The sequence below is a fragment of the Carettochelys insculpta genome, chromosome 29 (assembly GCF_033958435.1).
Source record: "Carettochelys insculpta isolate YL-2023 chromosome 29, ASM3395843v1, whole genome shotgun sequence".
NCBI classification, from domain to species: Eukaryota; Metazoa; Chordata; order Testudines; family Carettochelyidae; genus Carettochelys; species Carettochelys insculpta.
This window is the reverse complement of record NC_134165.1, coordinates 15104824-15122150: the sequence shown is the minus strand read 5'-3', so window position 1 is coordinate 15122150 and position 17327 is coordinate 15104824. Positions and strand designations below refer to the sequence as shown.

The 17327-nt window shown below is 66.9% G+C and overlaps 1 protein-coding gene across 1 annotated transcript; it reads left to right on the top strand.

The window, feature by feature from the left end:
* The first annotated feature begins 453 nt into the window (after positions 1-453).
* Positions 454-13840, top strand: GDF11 (growth differentiation factor 11). The gene is made up of 3 exons (XM_074980220.1): positions 454-830; positions 11282-11655; positions 13318-13840. The coding sequence occupies exons 1-3, from the start codon at positions 497-499 to the stop codon at positions 13696-13698; spliced, it is 1089 nt and encodes a 362-aa protein (XP_074836321.1). The 5' UTR covers positions 454-496; the 3' UTR covers positions 13699-13840.
* Positions 13841-17327: the final 3487 nt, after the last annotated feature.

Here is a 17327-nt window from a genome sequence, read left to right as displayed (position 1 = left end):
GACCCTCCACGCCCCCGTCCGTCTCTCTAGCACCTGTCGAGCGGTATCTGACGCCGCTTACGCGCCGAGAACTGTCCGGCTACGAGGCGCCCCGGGGTTCTCCTGCTCCGCAGCCTCTGTCCGCCCAGCTCGGCTGCTCTCGGCCCGTCTGCCCGGCACCTGTCTCCGCCCCCCGGCCCCGGCCCCGGCCCCGGCCCCGCTCCGCCGAGCGAGCCAGGGGAGCGCACGGCCCGTCCGGCGAACCGGGGGCGCCGCTGTCCCGGCGAGCGGAGCGGAGCGGAGCGGCCCCGGCGGGGGGCGGCCGCGGGGCGCCTGGGCTCCGGCCGCGGCTCTGCCCGGTGCCAGCGGCTCTTTTGTTGCGCCCGCAGCCAATCAAGGCGTGGTACGACACACTCCGGTCGGGCTATAAAACCCCGCGCCCCCCCCCGGCCAGCTCCGCCAGCGCCGCGCCCGTCGAGCCCGCGGGAGCAGCAGCGCAGCGCAGCCCAGGCCGGCCATGCTGTGGCTCTGCGCGCTGGCGCTGGCGCTGGCCGCGGCGCTGGCCCCGGGCCGGGCGGAGGAGCCCGAGTGCCCCGTGTGCCTGTGGCGGAAGCACAGCAAGGAGCTGCGGCTGGAGAGCATCAAGGCGCAGATCCTGAGCAAGCTGCGGCTCAAGGAGGCGCCGAACATCACCCGCGAGGTGGTGAAGCAGCTGCTGCCCAAGGCGCCGCCGCTGCAGCAGCTGCTGGACCTGCACGACTTCCAGGGCGACGCCTTCGCGCAGGACGAGCTGCTGGAGGAGGACGAGTACCACGCCACCACCGAGACCGTCATCAGCATGGCCCAGCGCAGTAGGTGGCGCCTTTGTTCCCCGCCGCGCCGCGCCGCGCCGCGCAGCGCCGCTGGGTCCTGCCGGCCGGGCCGGGCCGGGCGCCAAAGCTGGAGCCGCTCCCGCCGCCCGGGGCTGCCCCCTCGCGGAGCGCCCGGCCCAGCGCTGCCCCCCGGCGGCGGCTCCCCTGGCGGAGCTGCGGGGCAGGTGGCAGCGCCCCGGCCACGTGCGGCGCGTTGGCGGGGCGCCCGGCGGGCAGGAGTCGGCGGGACCCACCCTGGCTGGGCGCGTGACTTGCAGCGCGTGCCTCAGTTTCCCCAGGTGGGCCAGCGGCGGGGACAGCCGGGGGCAGAGTCTGGGCTGGTGACTCTGCCAGGGCCAGTGAGAGCAGCTGGGCTGGAAGGAGCCGGGCGGGCGCTTAGTGCTGCCCGAGTTCTCCTCCGTGGCCTGGTGGGTTCTGCAGAGCCGGCTGGGCCGTCACCCCCGGGCACCGGCCGGCAGCCGCTGCGGAGACCCCTCTGCTCTTGGGCCTGGCCAGGCCCTTTGCTGCACCTGCCGCAGAGCCAGGGAGTGACCAGACCACAGGCGTCAGCTCCCTGGCCACCCTTGGGGCAGGGGAGGCTGCAGCGGGCTGGGCTGGCCGTTCGCTGGCTTGATAAGGCCCCAGCCTACCAGCATCACTCCCCCCTTCCCAGCAGCAGTGGCCCCAGCCAGCACCAGGGCTGGGCTGCCTCCAGGGCTAGGCACTAACAGAACCTCCTTCCCTGAGGGGCTGCGAATCCTGCCACCCCCAAGCTGTAGCCAAACTCCCACCCTGCCAGCCAGCCTGGCTCTGGGCAGTGGGCAGCAGGGAGGGGCCTTCTCAGACATGGCACTGGCACAGGGGCTCCCCTGCGAGGGCACGGACAGCTGGCCACAGCTCTCAGAAAGCAGCCTGCCTGGGGCACAGGGCTGGAGGATGTAGGCACCTGCGGGGCTGGGGTGCAGGGTTAGGGACTGGGTCCGTCCCCTCTGCGTTCAAGGGCCCTGGGCTGCCCACGTGTCACTGACCTCCCCGGTCTCTGCTCTCCAGGCAGATTCACAAGCACCAAGCGCCAGCCCAGGGCTCTGCTCTCGCAGCCACACTGCAGCTGCTCCCGAGGCCAGTGAGGATGGGGCATAGAGGTAACCTTGGAGCCAGCCCCCTGGGTGTCTGGCTACCACAGCTCCGTGCCGCTTCACAGGCCCCCAGGGTCTCCACCCCCCACCCCCCGACGTTCCCCTGAGATTCGGGGTGCCCAGGGCCATCCCCGTCTCCCTCCAGCGGAGTGGATCCTGGGGCCTGCTTCCGTCACTCACACCTGGTCTCCTGGGCCCAGGCCCCTGCCTCTCTGCGCCTGGCTGTGCCATACGTGGAAGCAGTGCCCGTTCCGAGCGGAGTGCGAGAGGCCACCCTGCCCGTCTCGGCCAGGCCTTGGGAAGTTGCTCCAGCCAGCCCAGCCCAGTCCCACCTCTGATTCCTGAGGCTGATGCAGCTCTGCTACTTGGCACCAACTCTCCAGTTCGCTCCAGGAGTCTCCCTTGCCCCTCCTCAGGAGAACGGCAGCAGCGGCTGGTCCTCTCTTAGCCAGTAGATGGATCTTCTCACTCTCCGGCGGCCTGACAAAGTGGAGAACGACCCCAGGCTCTGCCCACTCTTGTCTCTGCTGTTGGGAGCTGCTGGGAGCAGATCCTGGGCTTCGGAGACAAAGGCATCGACTCCTCCATCCCTCCTGCAGCTCCCGGCACTGGCAGCTCCTGTTCCCTGGGCTTCCGGGCTTCTGCCATCCTGCTCAGAGCTGCCTTCCCGCCAGCTGGTTCCCCAGTGGCGACATCACTGGCAAAGCCGCACCAGGCAGGAGAGCACAGGCCGCCCTCCAGCACAGTGAGGAAGGGAAGTGGCCTGGCTGCAGAGCAATAGCATCTGACACTGCTCTGTCTCCCGGCCCTGTCCTGGGTGGGAGCCTCAGACGAGGCTCTTCTCACATGAGCGAGACGCTGGGACGTCAGGCCCTGCCCTCGCCGGGGCGCAGGTGCGGTTCCCATGCCGGGGGCAGGCGTTCTCTCAGCAGCCGCTTCACCGAGCCCTGCGCTGCACTTGTGCACCCTGGCTGCAGCCGAGCCCTCGGGCGTGTCCAGAGGGTCCCCCTGTGTTTGTCCAGGACCCTAAACCCATCTCCTGCGACACTGGAAGCCTCTGTGCCTCCTCACCCTCACCCCCTGCTCTGCCCAGACCCTGCACTACCAAACCCCAGCCTGGGCCCCCAGCTGTTGGTCCCGTCCCAGCTCTGCCCTCTCCTGGTGTCACCAGTAAGCCAGGCCCCAGGACATCTCCCCTGCGCGGAGCACACGTCTGGGCACCCCAAACCCTCCGGCCCGCTGCATCTCTCTGCATTTCGCATCTCTCACCCCAGCCTGGTGCTCCACTGCTCTCGGTTGCTTTGCAGCCCAAGCTACTTCCTCCCAGTGACCTCGGCAAGTCGGCTGTTCCTCGCCCCCGGGTGCCGGAGGGTTCTGGCTCCATCCCCCGGCCACTCAGTAGCCTCCCGTCTGACATCATTGCAGGGGGGAGACTTGGGAGGTCCTGGAACCCCTCTGAGGCACCTCCCCAGCTTCCGTCGCTCCTCGTCCTTCTCGCCTCCCTTCTGGCTGAGCTTTGGCCTCCCTGGGCCTCCCCTGCAGGGCCGCTGCAGGAAGCTTCGTCTTGAATCTGCTCCTTCCTCTCCAGCAAAGTTCTGAGTACCTGGCTGGAGCCAGTCTGAGACGCTGCCCACCCTCTAGCCGGGCAGTCCCAGCCAGGCACGTCTCACTCCAGCTCAGCTGCTAACACGCCGAGGCACCTAGATCCACCGCCGCCTCCCCAGCGTCCTCTGCCTGGCGCTGGGTCCCTTGGTGAGCTCTAGCTCCGGGTCCTAGTAACAGCCTCCGCTCCTGCCTGCCCCCTGCATGGATCTGTTGGTTGGCTTTCTGGGGCTGCTCGCCTGCCAGGGAGCCCCCAGCCCACCGGGACGGTGCTGCAGACAGAACGGTGATTGTGCCACTCCTGGAACCAGCTCTGCAGTGCCGTGGGACGGCCGCCTGGCAGAGCTCCTGCAGCGCTGAATTCCTGGCCGTGGCGACCATGTTCGGCTTGACCCCGTGCCACATGGCTTTCTGGGAGGCAACCCACCACCTGAGCAGCTACTACCACTGGGCCTTTCACCTCCCAGCCGCGTCCCGGCCTAGGGCCACCTCTGATCACCCCAGTTCTCTCTGCACGCCGACCCCCACTGAGTACAGCTTCCTCTGCCCAGCTCACCCTCCTCGCTCTTATGCCCACACCATCGGCTTGGGCCCGGCTGCTGGCCCGTTTTCATCAGCCCTTGGATCCCTTCAAGGCCGCGTCTACGGCAGAAGTGCTAGGTGGGCAGAGAACAGCCGGGCCCCAGGCTCTGCACGGGGCCACCCTCTGGGGTTTGGGCCTTGGGGGCTTCTTGGTGTGAGCAAGCGGGACCCTTAGCCAGCGGTCCTGGGAACTGGGCAGCCGCTGTGGGACTTACTGTCCTGGCCCCCTCGGCCTGCAGGCCAGGCCATTCGGGGGCCACGTGAGCAGGGAACTCCAGGCTGCTGGGCTGCGAGGGAGCCCGGGTCCTCGGGAGCGAGTTTCTGAGGCGCTTGGAGCCGGCGCAGGGAGCAGAGGTAATCAGACCCCTCCTGTGCCTGCCCAGGCCAGAAGGCATCAGTCCCACCGCAGTGCTCCCAGGGGTGTAAGTCACTAGGACCCACCACCTGGCTTCACCCTCTGCTACAGGACTGTGCCTGGACCCTGGGGCTCCTTCAAAGGCTGAGCCAGGGGCCTGGGCTGGTTCCATCCTGACCCGGCCCTGAGCTCAGCCCCACACATAGGTGCCCCTGCAGTCTGGCCTGGCACCTTGCAGGGAGCCCAGTTACTGCCCGGGGGCTGGCACTGGTGCAGCTGTGCCAGCTGGCCGGGAGGGCGGGCAATGGCTGAGCGGAAGCAGGGGTGGGGGGAGGAAGGGCAGGGCCAGGCCCGTCCCTCCAGCAGCTCCTCGATAAATTTCCTTCGTGAGCATTAATGGACTCGGGCGGCTTTGAAATTTTATTACCCATAAAATTGCCAACACGCCAGGGCCTTTGCTGCTCACCTGCGGCAGCATTTGCTGCTCCCTACAGGCCCCCCGGTCCACCCCAGGAACCCCAGAGCCCACAACCAAGCCCCCCTGACTGCTGCAGGGGGAAGGAGCCTCACCGCCCCCAGTGCTCCCCCAGCTCCGTGGGCAGCAAGCCCTGCTGGCCGGGCCTGTGGGAGGAGGGGGACGATAGGCTGGGGGGCTCCACTCCAGTCCTCCCCCTGGTTATTATTATGAACACACACACCGCGCACACACACACACACACACACACACACACCCCCCCCCCCGGGTTGGCTTGACAATTGCAGATGGTTTTTTATGGTTCCTGAACAGAAGGAAGGGAAGATTTTATAGGCAGTAGGGCCCATAAACCTCTCGGGTTCTCCTCCCCACCCCACCCCGCCCCCAGCACCCCTCCCCCCTTTTAACTGCCCAAGAAACTAGAGAAGGTTAATTGGGTCCTAAAACCATTTATTGGCTACCCATGACCCTGCTGACCTTTGGGTGGGGGAGGGGAAGGCAACGAAGGGAGACTGAGGCGGGGCCCACCTCGCGCTCACATCCCACCATTAGGGTGTCCTGGAGCCCAGATGCTCAAAAGACAGGAGCTGGGGGTCGGGAGTGAGGGGTCCCTAGCAGAGCTGGGGGGGCCCAGGGCCAGGCAGCAGGGGCTGGGGGTCAGGAGTGAGGGGTCCCTAGCAGAGCTGGGGGTGCCAGGGCTGGGCAGCAGGGGCTGGGGGTTGGGAGTGAGGGGTCCCTAGCAGAGCTGGGGGGGCCCAGGGCCAGGCAGCAGGGGCTGGGGGGTCGGGCGTGAGGGGTCCCTAGCAGAGCTGGGGGGGCCCAGGGCCAGGCAGCAGGGGCTGGGGGTCTGGAGCGAGGGGTCCCTAGCAGTGGGGCAGAGGGAAGCAGGAGCTCTGGGAAGAGCCAGCTGGCATGTGCGTGCGGCAGCTGAGTGTTTACCCAGCCTGTGCCCGCAGTGAAGGGCAGCAAGTGGATCAGCAGCTCCCCAGCCCTGGCTCCCTGCAGCCTCACCTCTCGGGGGAGGGGAGTTCTGGCTGCTGGCACCTCCAGCCCAGGCCATACAGGCTGCCTGAAGCTTCAGCCCCAGCTGCCGGCCCTAGTGAGGTGGGCTCAGCCCCTGGGAGTGGATCCACTTGGTCCCTCCGCTGGGGGAGCTGGCAGCCCAGGGGTCGGCCAGCTCAGAGCACCCCTCCTGCCTGGGGAGCCGTGGCAGCTCGGCTGGGAGCTGGGGCTAGTGGCTTGGAAGAAGAGCGGAGCCCAGACGGCGATGGCAGCTTCCAGGCAGGCGGGGAGGCAGCACCCAGCAGGGCCTGGCCCGGCTCTGGCCCAGTTCAGCCTAGAGCCACAAACCCCCAGAAGATAAAGGGTGATAAGTACCAGTCAGCCTGGATGGGAGCCCCGTGAAGCCAGCCGGCAGCCTTGGCTCACAGGGTACCACCTGGCGCGTAGGGGAAGGGGAGAGTGGTGTCTGGACCTTAGCAAGGCAGCCGCAGAGGTGAGAAAAGCACCTGCAGCCACTGGAGTTAAAGCCGAGCTGCTCCCTGGCCGGGTAGTAGAGCACAGGGCGCGTGGGTGTGCCCTTTGCTTAAGTAGCTTTCCAGAGGGACCCTGGCAACAGGGACTTAACTGCCCCCCCCCGCCCCCCGTGCTTGTACGCGAGTAACTTGCTGGGTGCTTTTCCCACCTGCGAAGGTGGCGAGAGTCTCTGATGACCTTGGCTTTTAACGGGCTGTGTGCTGCAGAGGCGCCCCGTGAGGCAGGTGCGTAGCGGTTCCCCGAGGGGCACGACGGGGGACTCCACAAGGATCAGTTCTGGTCAGTAGCTTCACCAGCGAGCTGGATGACGGCAGAGGGACACCGAGCTGGGAGGGGCTGCGAGTGCTGCGGGGACAGGCACAGAATTCAGACGGAGCTGGACCGACTGGAGCAATGCGCTGAGGACACGGTTCGATAAGGACCAACGCCAGCTGCTCAGCTGCACACAACCAAAAGGGGAAGGGACTGGCTAGGAAGGGGTCTAGGTCAGAGCAGAGCACAAGCCGTGTGCGAGTCACCTGTGCAATGCTGCTGTACAAAAGCCAACATCAGTCTGGGCTGTGTGAACAGGAGTGCAGGGAGCAAGACGCGAGCAGTCGTCTGCTCCACTCCGCTCTGCACTGCTCCACTCTGCGCTGGTCAGGCCTCAGCTGGAGTCTTGCGTCCACCTTCCAGGTGGCACAATGCGGGACCAATGTGGAGAAGGCCCAGAGAAGGGAGACGAGAGTGCTGGGAGTTTGAGAGACCAGGAGCGCTGAGGGCTGATGGAAAAAACGGAGCTTGTCTACTATGGAGAAGAGATGACGGAGCACGCCCATGGCAGCAGCTTTCAAGTACCTAACAGGGTATTAGAAGGGGGAGGAAGAAAAAATGATTCTGCTTAACTGTTGAGGGCAGGACAGGAGAGACGGGCTTAACTTGCAGCAAGGCTGATTGACGTTGGACGTTAGGCAGAATTTCTGACCCGGCAGGGCGGTTAAACACAGGACTAAGTTGCCTGGGCAGGTTGTGAAATCTCCATGGCTGGAGACGTTTCAGAGCAGGTCAGACAGTATCTCCCCAGGCTGCAGCTCTGCACCACTGAGGTTGCAGTGGCTTGTCGCTGCAGCCCAAGAACGGGGACCAGCCCAGGGCTCCCCAGGGCCCTCCTGTAACACTGGGGTGCCCAGCCCAGAGGCAGGCTGCTGTCTTGTTCCCCCCCAGGGGCAGCAAAGCCCCGAAGGCAGTGGAGAGCCCCAGGGACGGCAGGCTGGCTGGGGGGAGGCAGAGCGCGCTGTGGCTTTAAGAGCTGTGCAGAGGGGCCGGGCAGGACCGAGAGGAGTTACTGGCTGGTCCCAGGAGAGGGTTTAATGGGGGGCTTGCGCTCAGCAAATTGCGTTAGCCCAGCGCCGCCCAGGCCTGTCACTCTGGTTTATGGAGCCCTGGTGGGCGCAGGGGGCACGTGGGACATTCCTGGCCCCCGCCGGTGTCATGACCCCGATCTGTTAGCAGAGGCTCCGCTGGCAGCAAACGGCCCCACGCTGCAGCTGAGCACTATTAAACCTGCTGGGGAGGGGGGAATTCCCTCCTCAATTCAACCCAGATGTTCCCCAAAGGGGGGTCAGAGCCAGCGCTGCTGTCGGGGGAGGGGTTATTCGGGTGCACTGGGCCAGAGGCCATTGCGCCATCCCAGCTAGCCCCCCGCCTCCTGCCCCAGCCAGCTACCCCCACTGCCAGCCCCCAACCGACCCCCAGTCACTCCCCTACTGCCAGGTACCTCAACCAGCTCCCCCATTCCTGCCCTCTCAGCCAGCCCCCCCTTCTCAGTCCCCACAGCATGCAGTGCCCGGCCCCCCCCATTCTCAGTCCCCCCGGCGCCTAGCCCCCCATTCTCGGTCCCCACGGCGCACGGCACCCGGCTCTGCTCCGACAGCCCCACATGGCACCTGGTCCCTCTCCGACAGTGGCCCCAGCAGGCTGGGGCTGGCAATTTAGCCAGGGCCGTGCTCCCTTCTGTAGCTCTCTGAGCCACCCCACTGCCCTCCACGTACCCTGGGCTGCCCCAGAGCACAGAACAGGCACAGAGACGAGCCAGGTCTCGCCCTAACATCACATGACGAGGCAGAATCAGGAGTGGGCACAGAACCCTGGAGTCCGGGTTCCCCATCCTCTGCCCCATTTCTCCGGGCCCAGCGCCCAGGAGAAATAAGGCTCTGTGCAAATGGCCTGACAGGCCTGGTTCTGCCAGTGATCCCAGAGCAGGGCCAGGCCTGGGGAGCTTGTGCCGCTGTAACCCTGCCAAGGGGTGCGGGCTGAATCCTGGCCACCAAAGCCAGAGAGCAGAGCATGGGGCTTCACGTGCAGGTCTGGGCAGCACCCACCCCCACCCACCGGCCCTCAGTCCCTCCTGGCACAGAGGGCAGCGTGTGCCTGGCTGTGGGGGGCTCCCACCCCAGGCCCGGCCTTGATACTGGTCAGGCTGGCAGGGCCCCGCCTGGGGCTCCATGCGCTGGGCTCCTTGTTCTGCTGTTTGCAGCTAGCGCAGACGTGCCGAGTTCCTGGGATTCCAAGGCCCAGACGTGTGTTTGCTGCCCCCCGTCTGCTGTGCGGGATCAGCCTGCAGAAATGTTTCCCTTGGCAGATGCCAGCATGTCCCTGGCAGCATATCCCGGCCCCTCGGCCCTGCCAGTCCCCAGGGAAGGTGCACACTTGCCCTTGGCCCAAATAAGTTCTGGGCACGGTGGGGAGCATCGCCAGCTGGCTCCCAGCTTTGGGCAGGGGCCAGGCTGCCTCGAGGACGTCCCCGCAGAGCCAGACAGCCCTGCTAAGAGCCAGGCTGGCTCACACCACCAGCGGCGTGAGGGTCCTAGGCCCCAGCGCCCCGCCTGGCCTGTTGCAAATGGGCAGATGGCACAAAGGCAGGAGTAGCAGCCTGCTCCCCTGCTGGCGGCCCCCCCCCCCGTCCTTCCCCCAAGACTGCTTGACTGGACCAAATAGACCCCTCGCCTGCTCCCATGGCCTGCCCCTGTCCCCTCCTGGGGCACCCCAGCAGCAGAGACCTGAAAACAGATTTCAAACATCTTTTCTGCAGATGCTGTGGTGGGGGGCAGGAGGGGCTGGTCTCCCCAGTGTCAGTGCCGGGCACCAGGGGGCGCTGTGCTGGGGGCGGGGGGGGCTGGGGCCAGCAGGGCCAGTCTCCCCAGTGTCAGTGCCGGGCACCAGGGGGCGCTGTGCTGGGGGAAAGGGCCCAGCGGGGGCGCTCTCCCCTGTGGCAGTCCTGGTCACCAGGGGGCGCTGTGCTGGGGGGGGGGCGGGGCCAGCAGGGCCGGTCTCCCCAATGTCAGTGCTGGGCACCAGGGGGCGCTGTGCTGGGGGGGGGGCGGGCCCAGCAGGGCCAGTCTCCCCAGTGTCAGTGCTGGGCACCAGGGGGCGCTGTGCTGGGGGGGGCAGGGCCCAGCAGGGGGCGCTCTCCCCTGTAGCAGTGCTGGGCACTAGGGGGCGCTGTGCTGGGGGTGGGGGGCAGGGCCCAGCAGGGGGCATTCTCCCCAATGTCAGTGCCAGGCACTAGGGGGCACTGTGCTGCGGGGTGGGGTGCAGGGGGCCAGGGCCAGCTGGGGCTCTCAGTGCTGCCCCGATTCCCCCGGACGCCATCGCCAGGCATTGTGCTGCTGGTGGTGAATCTGGCAAGTGAGGCTCCGTGTTTTTTCCAGAGCCCCTAAGGATTTTCACAGGGCTTGGGTGTTAGTGATCCCAGCCCTGGCACTTGGCACCTGCTGCCCTTCTAATTCCTCCTGGACAGGCAGCAAATTCCCTCGTTATCCCACACCCTGGAAGAGCTTTGCTGGAGCTGCTACCTAGCTGGCACGTCCCACCTCAGAGGCAGCTGCATTTTGGGGCCAGGTGGGATGATCCAGGCATGGCTGAGGTGGAGGAAGCTAGCGCAGGGCAGGGGTGGTTAGTGTTTGGCACAGGTGGTTTGGTAACACAGGGGAGTCCCGAATCACCTCCCACAGCCACCTGGATTTGCTGCTGCCTGTCTGCTTTGAACCAGCTGCATTCTGGCACCAGCCCCATGCTACTGACCAGTGCGCAGCCTCTCCCCGGCCTGGAGTCACCTAAGCGCAGCTCCACACGCAGAGCTTCGCCCCTCCAGACTCAGCACTGAGTGGTGGAAGGAAACTGGGGTCCAGGGATAACCCAGTGACTCACCCCGTGTCCGCTCTGCATGGGAATTGCAGGGCTGAGCTCGGGGCACAGGCAATGCTGACGGGGCTTGGGCTGGCTCTGCTGCCTTGCCCTGCATTGTGGGGGGTTCCTGCGCCCCAGTGCAGGGTTTGCTCTGGGGCTGCTTTTCCCACGTGGGCGGAAAGCTGACCAGTGACAGGCAGCGTGGAAGAAAGGGCCCGTGGGTTGGTCCTGGCGAGGTTCTGCCCTCCCTGGCCCATCACCCTGCCCTGCTGTGCCAGCCCTGGGATCCATCCCCTGCCAAGCCCAGCTCGTTCAGCACCCGGCAGCTGCCCCCACTGCTACGCCAGCGCTGGCTCCCCCAGCTTGGGCACTGCCCCTAGCCACGACCTGCAGGCTGATTGTTAATACCTCGTGGCACTGGGGTCAGAGGTCAGCTGCAGGGCCCCACTGCAGGGATGGGGCAAACGCCCTTCGTAAGGCCCTATGACCCGACCGTCACCTCCTAGCGCCCTAGGAGTGCACGTTCCGCCCCTCGTTAGCAAGGCCCAGGCCGAGGCCCGGGCAGCTCTGCTCACTTCTGCTTTCCCCCCCCCCGCAGCGGACCCCGTGGTGCAGATAGAGGGGAGCCCCCACTGCTGCTACTTCAACTTCAGCCCCAAGATCATGTTCACCAAGGTGGTGAAGGCCCAGCTGTGGGTGTACCTGCGGCCCGTGCAGCACACCTCCACCGTCTACTTGCAGATCCTGCGCCTCAAGCCCGTCGCCGAGGAAGGCAGCCGCCACATCCGCATCCGCTCCCTCAAGATCGACCTCAACTCCCGCCTCGGGCACTGGCAGAGCATCGACTTCAAGCACGTGCTGCAGAACTGGTTCAAGCAGCCGCAGAACAACTGGGGCATCGAGATCAACGCCTTCGACCCCAATGGCAACGACCTGGCAGTCACCTCCCTCGGCCCCGGCGCAGAAGGGCTGGTAGGTGGGAATAGGGCCCCAGCTTCCGCCCCGGCGCTGTAGGGGCTCTGCCCGCCTTGCTGTGGCTGGCTGGGGAGCTCTCCCGTGTCCGTGCTGGGCCCGTGCCCCAGTGCAGGGGAAGGGCCCTGTGCCGCAGGGAGCAGGGCGGGGGCACTGCCCCTCTCAGTCAGGGCTGGCCACGGTGCTGCTCATACCTGTACAAAAGAGAAGAACTCTGCTTAGGAGAGGCAGAACGGAGCACAGGTTTAGGTGAGCAGGGGCTGTAGGTTGGGAGTGAGGGGCACCGGTGGAGCTGGGGGAGCCGGGCCAGTCTGGCAGGGGCTGCAGGTCGGGAGTGAGGGGCACCGGTGGAGCTGGGGGAGCCGGGCCAGTCTGGCAGGGGCTGCAGGTCGGGAGTGAGGGGCACCGGTGGAGCTGGGGGAGCCGGGCCAGTCTGGCAGGGGCTGCGGGTCGGGAGTGAAGGGCACCGGTGGAGCTGGGGGAGCCGGGCCAGTCTGGCAGGGGCTGCGGGTCGGGAGTGAGGGGCACCGGTGGAGCTGGGGGAGCCGGGCCAGTCTGGCAGGGGCTGCGGGTCGGGAGTGAGGGGCACCGGTGGAGCTGGGGGAGCCGGGCCAGTCTGGCAGGGGCTGCGGGTCGGGAGTGAGGGGCACCGGTGGAGCTGGGAAGGGGGCCGGGCTGGCAGGGGCTGCGGGTCGGGAGTGAGGGGCACCGGTGGAGCTGGGGGAGGCGGGCCAGTCTGGCAGGGGCTGCGGGTCGGGAGTGAGGGGCACCGGTGGAGCTGGGAAGGGGGCCGGGCTGGCAGGGGCTGCGGGTCGGGAGTGAAGGGCACTAGCGGCACTGGGGTTGGGGGCTGGGAGTGAGGGGCACCGGCAGAGCTGGGGTTGGGGGCTGGGCTGGCAGAGGGCAGGGGGCCTGTTCAGCACTGGGTACCCCCACGTGGCTGAAGCTGCACAGCCCACGGAAGGCACCCGCCCCTCCATTACCTTCTGCTCCCCTGGCAGGGGCCTTCAGCCCGATGTGGGGGGCCAGTAACCCGTGTCCTGGGAGCCATTAGCTCTGCAGAAGCTTCTCCTCGGTTTGGAGGCCTCCCTGTGCCCTACCCCCCACCTGCCTCACTGTCTCTACCTGACCCTGGGCAGAAAGGGGAGGGGACAAGTCCTCCTGCCCAGCCCCTGGCCACCTTCCTGTGGGAGAGGCCTTGCGTCACCCGCCCGCTGCCAGGTCTGCGCACCCAGCGAGGAGGCGGCTGGCTCCCACCACAACCAGTCCGGCCTCAGAGTCACTGGGCCAGCTGCGGCCGCTGGGCGGGCTCCGTTCCCGACTCTTCTAGCTGCCTGCGGACGCGGTTAGGGGCTCCCCAGCTTCAAGCACGCTGGAGCCAGACGCAGGGCCTGGCTGAACCCTGGGGAGGAGGCAGCGGCCGCTGAGCCCAGCGCCTGCATCGTTGGTCCCCGGCTGCAGGGGACCCTTTGCCCACACTTCGGCCAGGCCAGCGCGGAGGCAGTGGCTGGGGGGCGAGACGGCAGGATGATGGCTGCAGAGGCGAGGGCAGGGCGCACGGGGAGCTGCGGCAGGCTGGCTCGGGCTGGGCCGGCTGGGTAGGTCAGTGATGGGCTGGCGGGCGGGCAGGGCCCCAGCTCAGCCGCCTGCTCTCTCCCCCAGCATCCCTTCATGGAGCTGCGCGTGCTGGAGAACAACAAGCGCTCGCGGCGGAACCTGGGGCTGGACTGCGACGAACACTCCACCGAGTCCCGCTGCTGCCGCTACCCCCTCACCGTGGACTTCGAGGCCTTCGGCTGGGACTGGATCATCGCCCCCAAGCGGTACAAGGCCAACTACTGCTCGGGGCAGTGCGAGTACATGTTCATGCAGAAGTACCCGCACACCCACCTGGTGCAGCAGGCCAACCCCCGGGGCTCGGCCGGGCCCTGCTGCACCCCCACCAAGATGTCCCCCATCAACATGCTGTACTTCAACGACAAGCAGCAGATCATCTACGGCAAGATCCCGGGCATGGTGGTGGACAGGTGCGGCTGCTCGTAGCGCCCCCGCCTGCCCCTGGCCAGCCGGCACGCAGCAGCTCGGCCTCCCCCGTACTAGCCAGAAACCAACGGCCCTTCCTCTTCTGCTGTGAACATCGGGGAGGGGCGGGGACACCCCCAAAGGCAAACGGACAGGCCCCAAACTCCCGTGCTTCGCCATGCACTGTGCAATAAGCTAACGCCCCGGGGGGAGGCCAGCGGGTGCCGCGGCCCTCCGCCTGCCCCCACCCCCGCTGAGGTGGCGCCGAGCAGGAGTCGCGTCTCGGAGGTCCTGGGAGCGAGGTGGGCACCGCCGGGGGGCAGGACAGCGACTCAGCCAGTTACAGGCCGTGGAAGCTTTCGAGGAGCTGAAGTGACAAACGAAAGTCAGACCAGCGGCAGGGAGCTGGCGCGCCCGAAGGACACCGGCCTGGGAAAAGGGAAGGGAGCCCTGGATTGCTGGCCCTTTCGGCCCAGCTGGGGAGGGGCTCAGCTGCCTGCCCGTAGAGAGGACTCCAGGGAAAGGGGGACGCCCGCGGGACCCAGCCGGCGCCTGCTGCCGAGCGCCAGGAGGGGCTGCAGCCAGGGCGGGGGCTGCGTTGCTGATGTTGGAGGGTCAGATCCTGCTGCTGCAGCACAGGTGAAACTCCCTGATCAGACCCTTTCACTCTGGGCCAGAGCCAGTGCCACGAGTTCACCTAAGCGTCAGCCTCCGCCTCTCGTTGTCCTGCACCCGCCAACTCCCTCACCCCTCGTGCCCCCTGAACCTCTATCCCAGCATCCCTAGCGCTCCCTCACCCCCACCTCCCATCCCCCTGCACACCCCAAGCCCCCCGAATGCCCACCCCCAAACCCTTCCATGCTGGGGCCCTATCCCTGGGTCCCTGGGGGCGGCTAGAGCCGAGCTGGCGGGACCCTGGGAGTTTCTGCCTCCCAAACGGCAGGAGCAGGCGCAAGGGGATCTGCTGGCCGTGCCCAGCGCAGGCTGCCCGAGGGCCCAGCAGGGAGGAGACGGCTTCCCGCGGTAACTTATTTATTTATTAATTCCTCTCCCCACGGGAGCTCCCAGTTCTCCTGGCTACTGCACTAGAAAAGCCAGCGGTTCCACCTCACCTTGCCTGCGCACTCTGCTCCTGCCCACAGCGGTGCCTGGGACAGGCTGAGCGCTGCCCAGGGGTTCAGACCTGGGCGACTGACCGAGAACACAGGAGCTGAGGCTCGGGCCGGGCTCTCGACCCCGTGCCACACAGCGAGTGGCCGTGATGTTAATGCACTTACCTAAACCCTCCTCTTGCTCTGCCTTTGGACTCAGACAGGCTAGGCCTGAGATTCTGCTCTGGACCCGCCCGCCCAGGAGAGGGCTTGTCAGCCTGCCTGGCTTAGCCGCAGACCCCCGCCAGAGGCAGGGACAGCCAGACAATCTCTGCCAAGCAGGCAGACGTGGGGGGCTGCAGGCTGTGGAGCTGCTGCGTTAGAACAGCCCCATCCGGCCCTGGCCACATCTGACTGAGCGGTCTGGTGGCCTAGGCAGGCTCTCTCAGGACTTCTCCATTGCTGAGCTCTGGGAAAGTGTGAACCTGGCTCCTTGTGCTTCCGTGATCCCCCAGGAGGTTGTGGGGTGCAGGCGCTCGGCCTGACTGTCCCAGCGAGAGACAGCAGCAGGCGGCAGCTCCCGCCCAGGCCCCAATCTTGCTGGTGGTCGTGGTCTGAAGCAGCCCATGGAGCCAGGCAGGCAGCTCGGTGCTGTGCGCGCTGGGAGAACGTGAACCTGCTCGTCAGTCCCTGTGGGTCCCAACCTGGATTCAGGCGAAGGGCAGCTCTGCCGCGTGCCTGTGCTCGCCGGCTCAGGAAATCAAGCAGCCACTGATCTGCCTCTTTGCAGCCAGCCCAGGGACGAGATGTGGGTCCCCCACTGCACCATGGGGCCCTCCGGGTCAGGGCGTCCTGGTGGGAAAACCACCTTTGCAACTGAGCGTCACCAGAGGTCACGGCCAACTCTTCCCAGCTGGCTGGCGGGTGGCACAGGGCAAGCCGGCCTGGCAGTGCCCTGGGCGCGCTGGGGGGCTGTGTTCAGGCCAAGGGGAAGCTCTGTGCCACAGGCGGGGTGCAGCAGGAGGGACGCAGGGTCGGGTGCATCTCTGAAGCAGGCAGACTTGGCCGGAAAGCCCAGCCGGGGCACATTCCGCCGACGCAGCACATTTGCTTCCCGCTCGGCCCCGGCTGTTTGGATTAGTCCGAAGAACGTTTGCACAAGACCAGGCGCCTCGGTTCGCAAGAGTTCATGGGCTCCTGCTGCGGGGGGCTGCCCCCACCCTGCCTGCGCAGCAGGGAGCCGTGGGCTGCCATCTCCACACCGTCGTGGGGCTGCGGGGCCGGCGCCGAGCCGACGGCCTGCGGGGGAGTTGGCCGACGTTCCACTGCAGACGTCAGACCGGGACCCTGTTGCCTCGTGGTCATTAAACCCCCGAGCACCCGGCTGCCCACGCTGGGTTGGCAGAGAGTTGGCTCTGCAGCCTGCTGCAGCTGTAGGCTGAAAGCTGCTCAGCCCTCTCACACCGTCCCCGTGCCCCGGGTCTTCCGCTGCGATGGACACAGGGCGGGGCCGGGCCTGTGACTGGGGAGAGGCTTGGCTCCAGCCCCCACGCCTAGCACTTATCTCACGTCCCGGCTGAACCCCAGCGCCTCCTTGTGCCCCTCTGCAGGTCCTGGGCAGGGAGGAGGGCCTGGCAGCTTCCCTTGGTTCTAGAACACACCCTGCAAAGCACTTAGGGGTGGGCCAGGATGAAGGAGGCTCTGGGAATGGATCTCTTCCCCCCTCTGCTCCTGCAGGAGAGATCAGCTCCGCTCTGCTCCGCCTCAGCACCCGCCGCCGGGCAGAGGGAAGGCCCCACAAGACTTAGCACTTGTCTCATGCATTTGGTCCGTGGATCTCAAAGCGCTTTACCGAGGGGACGGCCCCGCGGGACAGGGAACCGAGGCACAGAGAGGACGTCACTGAGAGCCGATAGCAGAGCCTGGCACAGATCTCAGATCCGACGGCTCCCAAACGGAGGCCTCAGCCCCGGCCTGCTGCCTCGCGCCGTCCGTAGCACTTACAGACTGTAGCGCTTTTCTTCTCAAAGCACTGTTCAGGGGTTCACTCAGCCAGGAGCCGGCTCTCGGCCGGCCGCTAGCCCAGGCGAAAGCTGGGCCATGGAAGGACTCAGGCTGAACTGCTAGGGAAGGGAAGGGAACCCCGCCCCTCTGCCGCTGGGGCGCCTCCTGTACCCCCCCGCCACTGCAGGCTCGGGTCTCCCACAGCTCAGGGCTCCAGTGTGCGCCCCTGGCAGCCCAGGCGGCCTGGCGAGGACAGAGCGAAGCAAGGCCACTTCTGAGACGGGCTCGGGAATGCGGTAGGAGGCCAGGAACCCCCGCGATCCCGTTTTCCTACCGAAGGCCTGAGCAACAGCGCACCCAACCGGCCCGTGGGCCACCACCTGCTGAGCGCGCCCACCCTGCTCACTGCGACAGCCACACAGGCCCAGCTGGGAAGGAGCCTCCACGAAGAGGCCGGCAGGGCCCAGGGGCAACAAGCCCCGCAAGGAGGCTCATGGGCTCAGGCAGAGGCAGCCCCAGGCTCCACACCTGCAAGGAACCTTTTGAGCCCCACCA

Excerpts from the sequence above, each read along its gene's own strand:
- GDF11 (XM_074980220.1), top strand. The coding sequence starts at position 497 with ATGCTGTGGCTCTGCGCGCTGGCGCTGGCGCTGGCCGCGGCGCTGGCC. Across the intron at positions 831-11,281 it reads CATCAGCATGGCCCAGCGCA|CGGACCCCGTGGTGCAGATA; the intron begins GTAGGTGGCGCC and ends CCCCCCCCGCAG. Across the intron at positions 11,656-13,317 it reads GCCCCGGCGCAGAAGGGCTG|CATCCCTTCATGGAGCTGCG; the intron begins GTAGGTGGGAAT and ends TCTCTCCCCCAG.